The sequence below is a fragment of the Pecten maximus genome, chromosome 8 (genome assembly GCF_902652985.1).
Source record: "Pecten maximus chromosome 8, xPecMax1.1, whole genome shotgun sequence".
Taxonomy (NCBI): Eukaryota; Metazoa; Mollusca; class Bivalvia; order Pectinida; family Pectinidae; genus Pecten; species Pecten maximus.
In genome coordinates this window covers 19,236,119-19,249,162 of record NC_047022.1, presented here as the reverse complement: position 1 = coordinate 19,249,162, position 13,044 = coordinate 19,236,119, and the positions used below count along the sequence as shown (strand labels likewise).

Sequence of the window (13,044 nt, the reverse complement as noted above, 5' to 3'; positions counted from 1 at the left end):
TATGACGATGTTTATATTAATGTAGATGACAAATATTTGCAAGATATACAACCCTTCTGATTAAAACATAAACATGATTTCATGCTGAAATGTCTTTCATGTAATCTAATCTATCTATTTTAAACATCTATTTATTAATTATGATTGAAACAGATAGACACATTGACTGTCAAAAACTATTGACTATCATAGAAATCCTTAAACGATCGACATACAATTATCACATATTAAACTAGTACAACACAAACATTGTATATAACCTTAATATTTCAGCGATTTTATCATTTTGGCGATTTTCGTGCTTAAAACAATGCCCATAAGTAACCGCTATAATTGTTATATTATTCCGTATTGCATTTCCTGCAGTTGCATCAATCCATTAAAAAATAAAATGTACTAAAATAAATTTGAGTCCACATCACGACGTATGCTACCTGTGATTATATTACTTCAAACCTCCTTTGATCAATGTTGATCCATCATCTCTTTCTTTGAAATTACATTGAACTTTATTATGACAAACACATTGCGTACACCTATTTATTGAACACCTGTTATGAATATGAAATATAAAATATGAAAGCTAGATTTTCATGGTTTATCTTATACTCGTGATTCACTGAAAGATGTTTACACAGATGAGTTATACAAACATGCAATTTCTCAGGAGGGGTGCGTGTGGGGGGCTCTGAGAACACTCCTGAGTAGTAATAAGTCACTGATGCCATACTCCATAGTTTGTGGCTGCATCACCGTCCGAGGAATGCTTGCATTGCGTAGGTAGTGATGGCTATATACAAAATGTGTACACCAGATAAACACATATTGTCGCTTAGTGGAAAAAGTCGGTATGAAGTCTAAAACTGCAGACACGATGTCGATAAGTGACCAGTCTGTTTCACAGCCGTAAGTAAATTAATTCATTTGCAGTGATTTTTAAATTTATCGTTATTCTTTTTTATTTGACGCTTTTGAGATTTTATTCATATTGGAGAAACCGATTTTCTAAAATCACCAATATATATTCCATTTTTATCTTTGTTTTTTTCTCGGATATGTTGTTTTATGAATTAAGGCATACATATACGTCTTATCTGATGTTTGGTATCGATTTGTACTCTGTTATATTAATATTCTAGCAATTTGACTATTACAGGGAATATACTCTATTACGAACTGCATAGATAAATTAATGAGCATAGTGTACTATACAGGTGACTTTAGTACAGTTTATTGCAACGACGTTGCATTGCGATGACGTCACATAAACTGTTACACCTGAGCAACATTTTAAAGACTCTTCTATTCTATTTACTTTCAAAAACGCATTATCCCTTAAAATATGTAAACATGTTTTCTCAAGTTTTGCAATTTAGCTATTTGCTTGTAACAATATAACTTCACACGTAACATATTCAATTTGTTCATACCACGAAACATACCACGTTAGACAGTATATGCAAATTTTGGGCAAATAATTTACTACGGTGTATATATATATATTAATCGAGCGACCCGTTTCTAGTGTAGCATAGTGCTCAAATAGCGTGTTAGCATTTTGTCTGGCCGTCGGTCAGAGATTATCCCTAAATCTCTTGCACGTGCATGTCTCGCACAACAGGGTAATTTTTCTGGCATGATCGGTAGCTATTCTTCTTGGATATGAAAATACTTTTTTTAGTAAACCAAAACATTCTGGCAAAAAATATAGTCTTCAAGCTGAAGGCGAGTATAACCCATTCACTTTAACCCTTATAGTGCCGTAGGGCCGATTTCGGCCGATCTTCTGGTTTCCAGAGTGCCAGAAGGCCGATTGGGCCGATCTTTTGGTTTCCAGAGTGCCAAAGGGCCGATTGGGCCGATCATAAGGATTTTTAGAAGTAAATGTTTTTAATTGAATTGAGATTCGTTTTCATTGACCTTATACGGGAAATCGGGTAAATCTTAAAATAGCGGACGTCATTTGATGACGTCATTATGACGTCACAGACGTCATTATATTATGACTTGCATACATACGTCGCAGTTATTATACATTGTTTCCTACGATTTGATTAAATAAATCATTTGTTCAGGCAAAGATTACGTAAAAATACGCAAAAGCCATGAACATATTATTTTAATCAGATTGTACTTCCTTTAAGTGAAAGATATCTAAAATTAATCTATTGATCTATTGATATTTTGTTTAATCAGATTGTATACATATGTTTTATTTTCATGATTTATTATACTATGTTGTTTGCTATCGTTAGATTATTTTGTTCTGTTTATACAATCTTCTTGACATGTAAAATAATGTTTGAGGAAATGTGTCTCCTAGGAGACATCCATCGAACCCGATATCGTGTCTGTGAGAATCGGGTCACAAAATATTTATCGGATTTTACATAAATAGTTGTTTTGTTTCGTTAGATACATGGACGTACAACTCACGATACTCGACCATTATACAAAATGTACCCCCGGTTTCACACAAAGAATGACTGTGACCATGTGTAAACGTACATGTACTGTACATATTTTAGCGCGGCAGTAACTGAGTTTAACTTATCATTTTGCAACTCTATACTTATGTATTCATTGATGCGCTGAAATATAGAGTTCATTTAATATGTGTATTATTTTTATGTTTTCCTATTAGTTATCATTTTAGGTGCTAAAATGATGTGCAGTATTTGTTCTTGTTGTAATAAATACTTCTTCAGTAACTGGAGACGGATTTAATTTTGGAAAAAAATGAATCTCAAAACGATACCTGTATCATTCAACGTCCAAAATTAACCCAGGCAAACTACAAATGTAATTGGAAACACTGTCATAATGTATAAAATTGTTAAGTGAAACATGGCATAATGTCGTACATGTTTCTCCAAAACTATACGGACGTATTATATGGGTATCTCTAAGGCGTCTAGATTTCACTAGTGCCATACAAATATTTTTCCGTGAGCGTATATAATTATCTAGTATCAGTGCCATACAGACAGCCACAATGTGATTGGCTGCTCCATCTGTCATTTTAGCAGAAATGAGGAATTTTCTCAACACATCGTTATAAACTGCGATATCATAAGTAAGAAATTGTTTTGTTTTCAAATATATAGAAATAGCAGGGATAAGGAATTGAACCCTTTAATTTGGTATCCAAACATAAACATTTTCACTTCTTGAGAAGGTCGGGAAGATTCGACTAACTATCACTTCCTAACTCCCCCTCTCCCCTTCTTTTCATGCCATTTTCCTATAATTACAAAAACAACTTAATCCAAAATGCTCCATTTATCCATATACTATATAAATAAAAGTTTGTGAGCAAACAAGTTTTTGCCGATGCTGCACACATTTTCATTTTAAATCTGAGCCAGGCCATGTTTAGGTGTATATACATAAACTTGGCAAGCACCGCCCATTTCCATATAAGGAAATTTACATCCGGGTCATATACGAGAGGTCAAATGTCATTGGTCAGTAGGATAAATTTTGGCCCCTGCTCAGCCTCCGGGTACCCCATAGCTTACCCCTTCTTGAAAAAACGACGCCATATTAGATTAGGAAAAAACAGACATTAGGAAAAACAAAAAATTTATACCAATCTTGGACAATATCTTTTGAAAAAGATTCATCAGAAGTGAAAGTGAAAGTCAATAAAACTTTAGCACGTGCATCAGCATCAAGAAAGTACAAAATCCCATACCCTTCCCACCCTGTAAGTGAAGGACATTTGATCTACATATCTTTGTTGTTGTATTTTGTTTTAATTAGTAATTAAATATTTCTGTATTGATACCATTGTGAACTTTATGTACTTTTAGTTTATGGATCAGTCCAAGGTTTTCCAGAGTTTTTTTTTTTTTTTTAATGTATACATTTTGCATTATTAAATTTTTATCTCTGGTTTTTAGCCCAGGACTGGGTCTTTATTTTATGCTGAATTTGGGCCGCTCACCTTTGCGGTTTACATATATTTACATTCCTTTATCTAATCTGGAACTGGAATTATAAAAGAATTCATTATCATGCAAAATAAACTACAAAGGCCACTTTAACAAGAAAGTGTGCCATTTTCCGCCATATATATTTGTGTTTGAGTTTTTAATTCCATGCGCAAACAGAGCTTCACAGCATTGAGGTGGATTAGGCCAGTGGTTTTTTAAACGAACACTAATGTTTGTTAATTATTTCTTATCACAATGCAGGGAAGGCAACTATATATATATATATAAAAAAATTCTAATCGATTAAGTATAATTGAATAAACTCTCTCTCTCTCTCTCTCTCTCTCTCTCTCTCTCTCTCTCTCTCTCTCTCTCTCTCTCCTATAAAAATACTATTTCTGATATGTCAATTATCATATTTTCGTTTCTTTATCACATTTTTTAATATTTGTTAATGTCATCATGTGACTATGCTATTGTTTATCATTGTGTTGTTATTATGGGAGAAGTCGTTTATAAGTTGGTAAAACTTGCTGACTAAGCCCTTTGTCATTTCATGTCAATGAAATACATGTATGTTTAAATTAAACTAAACATTTTCACACGAGATTTTTTTCATCATCATTGTTTACAAATGTACATATCTTTCCGGTAATCCTTTAATGTATAGAAATCCGTAAAAAATATAATTTCACTACATGTAGTAAAATGTTATTATTAATATCCAACGGTAGATTGTAAGCCCGGTCATCAAATTTGTGCGCTAAACTACGGGCCCAACAAAAATAGGATTTGATTTAGTTCTCCGTCCTATTAACAGTCAGAATCATCTACGGACGTGCCAGGTTTGGGAGGTGGGGGTAAATCAGAATACCCCGAGAAAAACCAGCGACCTTTGATCTCTACATGGGTTTCGAACTCGCGACCTAGAGGTGGAGAGCTATGTGTAAAAGCACGCGGCCTCCGCGGCCCCAGCAAATTTGATCATCCGTTACTAAACAGGGTTACTCTATTTTACATGCCAAGAAAGAGTTTGCTTTTCCATCTAACGACAGACAGTGATATACACGTAAATATATAATTATTAACTATACCAGAGAATATTCCATATTACTAACATACTTACTTGAAACAAATAGCGATCAAAGAGAACATCGTATAGTGAAAAAATTATCAGTTTTTGTAAAAAAAAAAAGGTTATTTGGCGATGAATTACTACTGTGAAAAACTTGATTTCAAACACCGTTAAGACTAAAGATATCAACTTCAAATACATAATACGTTTCTACACTAATCCGTTCAAAATCTGCCCTGCAGGTAGGGCGTAAGATTTGTACCTGCTGCCCCCATTGCATGATCGTAACAGGCGACTAAATTGTGGACTTATCTTTTCTCTTCTTTCTTAACAACTTTCTTCTTCCTAATGTCTCCCTTGACAATGCCTCACTTTTGGCCTTTGGTTGAGCGTTCGCCCCTGTGATGAAGGCTTTGGGTTCTGTCCCCTAACCGAGACATATCAGAGTCTTTAAAAATGGTAGTTGCTACTCCTGCTTAGCGCTCAGCATATTTGGAGTGGGACGACTGGTTCGCCCGTTGTCAGTATAATGTGACCGGGTGGGGTGTGCTGCTGGATGTCTTCGGCAGTATGCTTCAGTGAGGTAGCACTATAAATCGGCAAAAGTTCCGGCCTATCACAAGGAGACTTAACACGAACATACCGCAGCCTCCCAAAACACACATACGCACTCACACGCACGCACGGGAGGCCGTCCTTAAATGACCTTAGCTGTTAATAGGACGTTAAACAAAATAAACCAAACCAAACCAAACCGTTCAAAATAAGTAACACCTTCCTATAATATCTTTTATACAATCGAAGAGAACCGGTGTGTACCGAATAAATTGCTTTTTAGAAGAAAATTAACCGGTGACGAAATTGATGGCCAGTGACCAAATTGACAGCTCTAGAAGAGAGTATTTCATGGATCGAACCATACTATGTTTGTGTATATGTAAATATAACTGACCATGATATGTTTTAAGGTCCCGCCATGAAATGGGTTGTAGGTGGGGCTGAGGTATACAGTGCTACCTATATTCGTCCCGCTTCAAACTTTTGTTCTGTGTTATTAATGCTGATGAAACTTAGCGGGTGGCATGATAATGTGACATCATACTTTATAAAAAATACGGAATTACATTCAAGATGACCACAAATAGACTACTTTCTTATGGAGGCAGGGGCATTTTTGTCTTACAGTCATCTCTAGTTTTCGATAAAATTGAGTGGTAAATATAATGATCTGCAATACTAATGTCCCCTAGCTCTAGTCTGCGAATTCATTCGCAATAGTGGTTGGCCGACTTTCCTGGCCATATGTGAAAAATAAAGTTTGCAAACACGGTCTAAAAGGCACGTCAAACATATTGAACAATAAAAAGTACAGGCTTGAATTGGTCATTGATTTCCAACGTATCGGACGGGTATTTTCTACTCTAAGGGTTGGCATGTTTAAAGGTTACTGCTACTGCGTGTGTATGGTAATTGGTTCCGGAATGAACTACAATTACAGTATTAAAACTTGTGTTCTTGATGCATATTGTAACAAAATAAGTTTATGTTAAAGTAACTAAATTGAAGTTGTTTAAGATGTCACTTGTTAACTGAAATACCGACCTGTTTCACATCGGATAAATTATATAAGTTACACATCTCTGACGTGATTACGCGCGTGTATGTTATTGGCAAATCGTACGTCATTATCTTTGACGTGACGAGAGCCAGCGGGCTATTTGTTGTATGTCGCGTCATGGAATATTGACGTCATCAATATTGTAACGTCATATTTGGCAAATTCAAAAATCCGGCAGTGAAAGGGTTAATGATGCTTAAGGTGAGATTTCTCAGACAATATAATAGATACCAAAATTGATATCTGACTGTATCCAACAAATCTAGTTTTATTGTCGTCCAAGTGTATAACTTGCCTAGTATTTTTTTTTTTTTTTTGCGTGTAAACAACAGACATATGTGTTCTTTTAGTGCTCTTGTCAAGAGAGCTAAATGGGCGTTATGTGAAGAGAGTCCCTTTAAAAAGTGTACGGCACTTGACAAAACAATTATAGAAATGATAACGGAATACCTTAGTTGTTTGGAATGCGATCCTCGTAAGTAAAATATATGATGTTCTATGATATTATTTAGGGACGTACGTGTATATTATTAAAGAAATACATGCATCTTATTTAGGTAAATATATATTATAATATTTTGGGAGATACCTGTATATTATTTAAAGAAGTATATATATATTATTTAGTGAATTACATGTATATTATTTAGCCTCTTGTGTTTGGAGAATTAATGTATGCGTTGTAATACTTTTTATTATGAGCATACCACTGGCTCAGAATATTCATACGTATGTCTTTTTTTAATTATCCAATGACCGTTTTGTTAATGTATCCAAGCAGTTATATACAAGTTTTGTTCATCACGAACAAAGCATTCTGGCTATTTAAACAAATTTGTTCACGCCGATGGCTCTTTTTCCAAATTTAGCCAATCGATTATTAATTTACAAATTATCCAACAGATACGCTGAATTTGATTGGATAATTTTACCCACCTACCGGTAGTATTTGATCACGTGTAGTTAAATACAATGCTTTACTCTTTGTGATGGATTCTTCTAATTTATCAAGTTTTTACAACACACAAGGATTGTATTTCGGTCAGTCGGTTATGTTTGTTGTCTTAGATTATATATATACAAATATGTACTGTATTGCACTAATGATTGCTTCTGAAACATTGCTCGTCCAACCCTCAGATTTTCATTCCATAAGATTAAAGAGAAAGTCCTAAATAGAAACAAGTTTTTGGGGTCTCGCTTTTATTGCAGTTTTGTACCCCTATTGCACTCGCTGAACAAACCGTATAAAAATTACCTTCATATATGTTCTGTAAAGTTACACTGCATAAGATACAACTTATATTTCTCCCATTCTGAGATTTAGATGCATTTCACAATGTCTGCTAATAAAAACAATCTTACTCAGGAAGGCATTTCACACTAGCCTAACATGTAGAAAACGTCACCAATGCAAACGCGTCACCATTTTATTCATTCCTGAGCTTTCACAATAGGATATCATCTTTTAAGTCAAACTTATTCCCACATATTTTTTAAACTGCGGTGCACAACTTAGTGCATAATAATATTTTTTTTTTTTTTTTTTTCTTTTCATTATATACATTTTTTTCTAACATGTAATTTTAACTTAACTTAATCTTTAAGAGCAGTGAATGGAATAGAAAACGTACACTATTATAATCTTGATCATTTTCATATCACAGTGATGTCATTCATCTGCTATTGGTTTTCGTCTTGTTTTTCTGTTATATGCATAAGATCATTTTTGAGCCGACTAGTAGAAGACCCGATTTCAAGTAGTGGTATATGATTGTGTGTTTGTATTTCTATTGACGTAATGTATGATATGAAAACATAACCGTTTGATATATGTTTAGTGGCGGATGGGAATGTCTTGTCATGTTTCTCCTCCATCACTTGTAGTATCTTCTTAAGGTATTGTTGTTTATTGACGATTGTCATCTGTTTTATGATTATATAAGCTTTTGGTCCTCAAGGTTGATCGCTGAATGTTATGCAAATTGTGATATAAACACGATATATGGTGGATTGGTACGATTTAATGGCGATTTATTCTCAATAGTTGTTCAAAAAGTAAATCGTCATTAGTCTTGGCAGTAACCCGGATTTGTGACGGTGTCGTCAATGAAGCAGAGCACGGTTACCTTTCGGAACACATGGTCTTAGTTTTTTCAATTGGTCTCTATGCAAATCCTGATCTGTTTGGATCTGTCCCCGTTTAATCAATCACCTTAACTGGTAGCTATGTGTGTATGATATGTTCCATATACGAAAAAATTATGAGTAAGTTTCAGCTTAACAATTTTGTTCTCTAGATTATGTCTGATTCTATGGTTCACACTAGGGCGATAAGCTAATGTAAGAGAACTTCGGGGCTGGAAGCCTGTCTTTACACGAAGGTACTCATACATATCAGGGCGGATCACATCTGCTGTGGATGTAGCGTTTGTGTACTACATTATCCGCCGACACACTCAGGGAATAGATAGTCCCCTGCTGTTGCCCCTCCACACATGTGTACAATATAGATATGACCCTCCATGGGTATACGTATTTCAACACTCGGAGGGGAGGTGGCGGTACCATCTCTGCTAGTCTCGTACTAACATTCGTCCTAATAGCAAGTTATTTTCCTCTCCTTCCCTCTGCCCCACGGCCGCCATGTTGATCTGTGCGCGTGCAGTGCTCGTGAAGTGGTAGATGTACCAGACAAAATGGCTGCGGTATAGCGTGAATCATCTCTACCATATACATGACTAAGTAAACGAGTGTTGGTGGTGTGTTCGAGTTACCAGCGATAACTAGAAGGAGTGTTTAATCTTTGCTGCTCCAGAACTTCAACTTTCGTAACACTCTCCAAAGAGCAAACCCTACCAAGTGATTTTTTCCGTCAGAGCACGACAGTGAGAATAGCTGTAGCAATGGAATAATCAGGAACAAATTTTTATTTATATAAGAAAATCCTGTTCTTGGGATTTCTAACTCTTGCAATGGACGACACGGATATTATACAAAAAATAGGAAAGAAAAGGTAGGTTTAATATCAAATTGACATTGACTCTTTCATGACTGAAATTTTATCGCTAACCCTTTCAGAAAATTGAGTAATAATCTGTATCTTTGAAGAATCTATATGCAATGCCTTCTTTAACCAGACGTTAACCAGACGTGAAAACTTGGCAACAATTTTGTGTTCGAAAATATGACTCGAAAGTTAAGAAGTTATCCAGCAGAGCGCCCTGGAATGCTTTGAGATTTTACCGATTTCTTGCAGGTTGCAACTCCTGTACATTAACGGCACTTAGTTCCTTCCAAACCAAGGTCAGGATCACCCGTATAATTCAACACAAATAGACTACATTTGGGTTAATATCTCAAATAATAAACTGTTGACATCTTTAGATGATATAAAAAGGTAGTCATAGATTATAAACTTAAAATATCATATGGTTATGCCTTAATTGTCCTTTGTTGAATAGTAATACTTAAATATTCGTGTTATTTATGTTTTACTCTTCGGTAATTAGGCTTTTGATGTATTATCTTTAATTGTTGGCACGTGTTACAATGTGTTTAATCATCATTAAGTTCCCCTGTCAGACCGGATGTGGTGATTTTCTTAACAACATGTTTAGTATCGTTTTTCCTCACGTTTTTCTGTTTGTTTTAGAATATATCTGATTAATGAAAATGTTTAATGTTATTGGGCAATTTTCTAATGAAAAGTCTCGACTTCATTTCGGCATTGTTTTTAAAGGCATTCACCTTTTAGTGATTTTAATGGATTGCTAGCTACTCTTCACTCTGAAGAATCTGACTGATTTTTAAGAGAGAAAAACATAAGTCTTAACTTTAGTATTCTAGAGACAGGTGTTAATCTGGGCATTGACTGACTTGCCTCTGATCTCAGTGTTGTTCGGAGTGACCTACCATGTTATACACGCGTCGTGTTGTCAGAACGATTCATCTCCGTAGAACTCTCAGAACACGAAGTATATGTTTGTGTTTGTTATCCCCTGTTTCAGCCCATCCTAAAGCTGTTTATACTCGACATTAACGATGTTTGGTATTTCACTCTGAGTGTAGTAAGTCATTGTAGACAATGCACTTATTTGCATGTGTATTGTTTAACGTCCAGTATATACCTATATACTTAATAATTTTAATAGAGGAACTCCCAAAATGTTTAAGTCAAGTACTATCTCTTTCTCTCAGACAAGCAATCAGCCAATACATTTTTGCCCAGCTGAACTTTAAGACTAGATGATTTCCCCCTAGTTTGAAACCAATGGTTACTAAAAAATAGTGCATGGTTGCACATATATCTTAGACGAAAAACTTATAAATTGAAACAAATGCCTGTAATTTTAATATAACACAGACAGGGTTCATATTATTCAAAGACTATACCTTTCCATTGACATCACTTTATACCTGTTAACTGAGGTCAGAACATAATCTACGCAGTTTCTACCTGCTTGATTTGAATTTTCAAAATTATTTATTAACTTCAAGAAAAGTCTGAAGCATACATTTGAAAGTTAATAAAGTTCATTGCAATTCAAGGCTTTTTATAGATTCAGCCTACATTTAAGTTAGAACAATATTCCCCCATCTTCTGCAATATGTTTCTTTAACCCAACCTGATTATGTTGTACTTTTAGAGAAAATCTGCAAAGTATTTTATTTTAGATACAGACAATGATGTTGAAAGCCGTGCTCTGCTTCGTGTAATCGCGTAGCTTGCCATCCGTTATCTGGCACGATACATGTTCAAAGTTTCCGGTTCTCTGAATGTTTTTTTAAAGAAAGATTCTATAGAACACATGTAAATTGTAGTCTTGGACTATTCAAAATACGCACAAAACACAACAGCAATTTATCGTTTCTGAAACACCTGTCTGACATTGCAAAGATGAGTTTTCCAAACAAAAGCAAGCTTGCATACCACAGTGAGTTGAACAGCTCACACCTGTTTTTGATATCTTCGCATACGTGACGATTAATGGAAAAGGCGGAAATTGAATAAATTGAAAAGTTTTGGCTCAGGTTGAAAAACGAAAATTGGCCAGACCCACCGCGTGCTAAGAAAGAAAATTATTCTATATTACTGAAGGTTATTACTTCCTATGACGTCACGTTTGGCGCTATGGCAGATGGCAGTCTTGTATATCTATTTACCTCGATGGGTTTGTAGGGGGCAGAGAGGGAGGATGTGTGATACAGTGCAAACACACTCTCCCAAAATAACCGAGACATGGTCTGATAACTACTTTGCAACGATACATATTGGCTCCAATGATCAACCCACTTCACATTCTCTCTCCCTCTCTAGTGCGGGCTGGTGACTGTTCCTTGTTCACAACTTGATTTGGTGGTTACTAAGGGTCAAATGAAACCATTCAGAATGTCTAACCTTAGAAACAGGTGAGAGTATAGAGTATAAGTATGTAGTTCGCTTATAGTGACTTGTCACTTTGTCTTTTTAGGCAATGTAGTATTTTGGCTTGTGTCTGATGCTTTGTGCTTTGGTCAGTCTGTGGTCTACCAAGCTGGGGTTAAATTATAGATCGGTTGCTGTCTCATTTTTCCAGTCCTTTTTTTTAATTCGTCATTGTGGTTATAATATGAGCTATGAGGCGACTAATGTGGTATCCGCCGTAGAACGTGCATTTGGTGTCCGTGATCACTGTAAAGACGATAAAGAGACCAGATAGGATCTGCCTCAATTATATGCTATAGTACCATTTTTTCTTATGCACTTTGCATGTATTGCTAGTAGAAGAATAGTTTACTCTTTTATTAAACTTTGACTTTTTCCCATTCATGACTTTCTTTGTCTTTTCATTGAGAATTTATCAAATCTTGTTTTGTGTATTTAAAAAACACATTTCTTGCAAAAAAAGTAACCTTTTGCGTAGCATTTCTGGATTGATGAAGTATGCTTCTTGATATTGTCGCTCATCCTATTTACAGTAGATTGTTGATGACCTGCATTAAATTAGATATTTCGCTGCTGGTAGCGTTGTTTAATTATTTCTCTAATGCTTCAGAATTTTAGAGTAACATCACAAAAATAACTTACGGTTGAAGAGGTGTAAGCGAAATATAACTAAATTATATAAGACACGGTTGTAAGGGAGAACTGGTGTATGTACATATTATTGTTTTACGTTTCAGGTTGATGTATTTTAATGTTTCTTTATTATTGTTTACTTATGCCTTGAATGATGTTCAGGAATGACGAGAACTGATTTCCAAGTGGTTGTTGAGGCATAGCTTCTGGATTGGTGTCTTTGTCTCAGCTGTTTAGCGATATTGTTGGTTAATCTATAAGTCACCCACCCCTTGTTCTCTGTTGAAGTCCACAATTTGTTTTCTGTTTACGTCAACCCATTTTGTTCTATTGAAGTCAATCCAGTGTTTTC

At 35.2% G+C, this 13,044-nt stretch overlaps 1 protein-coding gene across 5 annotated transcripts in view; it reads left to right on the top strand.

Moving 5' to 3' along the window:
* The window catches only part of LOC117332703 (tripartite motif-containing protein 2-like), a 73,545-nt gene that overhangs the window by 38,092 nt on the left and 22,409 nt on the right, over positions 1-13,044 (top strand). The window contains exon 1 of one of the 5 annotated variants that reach the window (XM_033891704.1): positions 788-906. The exons of 2 other annotated variants lie outside the window; for them this stretch is intronic. In XM_033891704.1, the coding sequence (XP_033747595.1) occupies positions 851-906 (56 nt within the window). In that variant the 5' untranslated portion in view covers positions 788-850. Of the gene's footprint in view, positions 1-787; positions 907-9,167; positions 9,648-12,008; positions 12,044-13,044 lie in introns of those variants that run through there. 2 more of the 5 variants (XM_033891706.1, XM_033891707.1) reach the window with 2 other exon arrangements.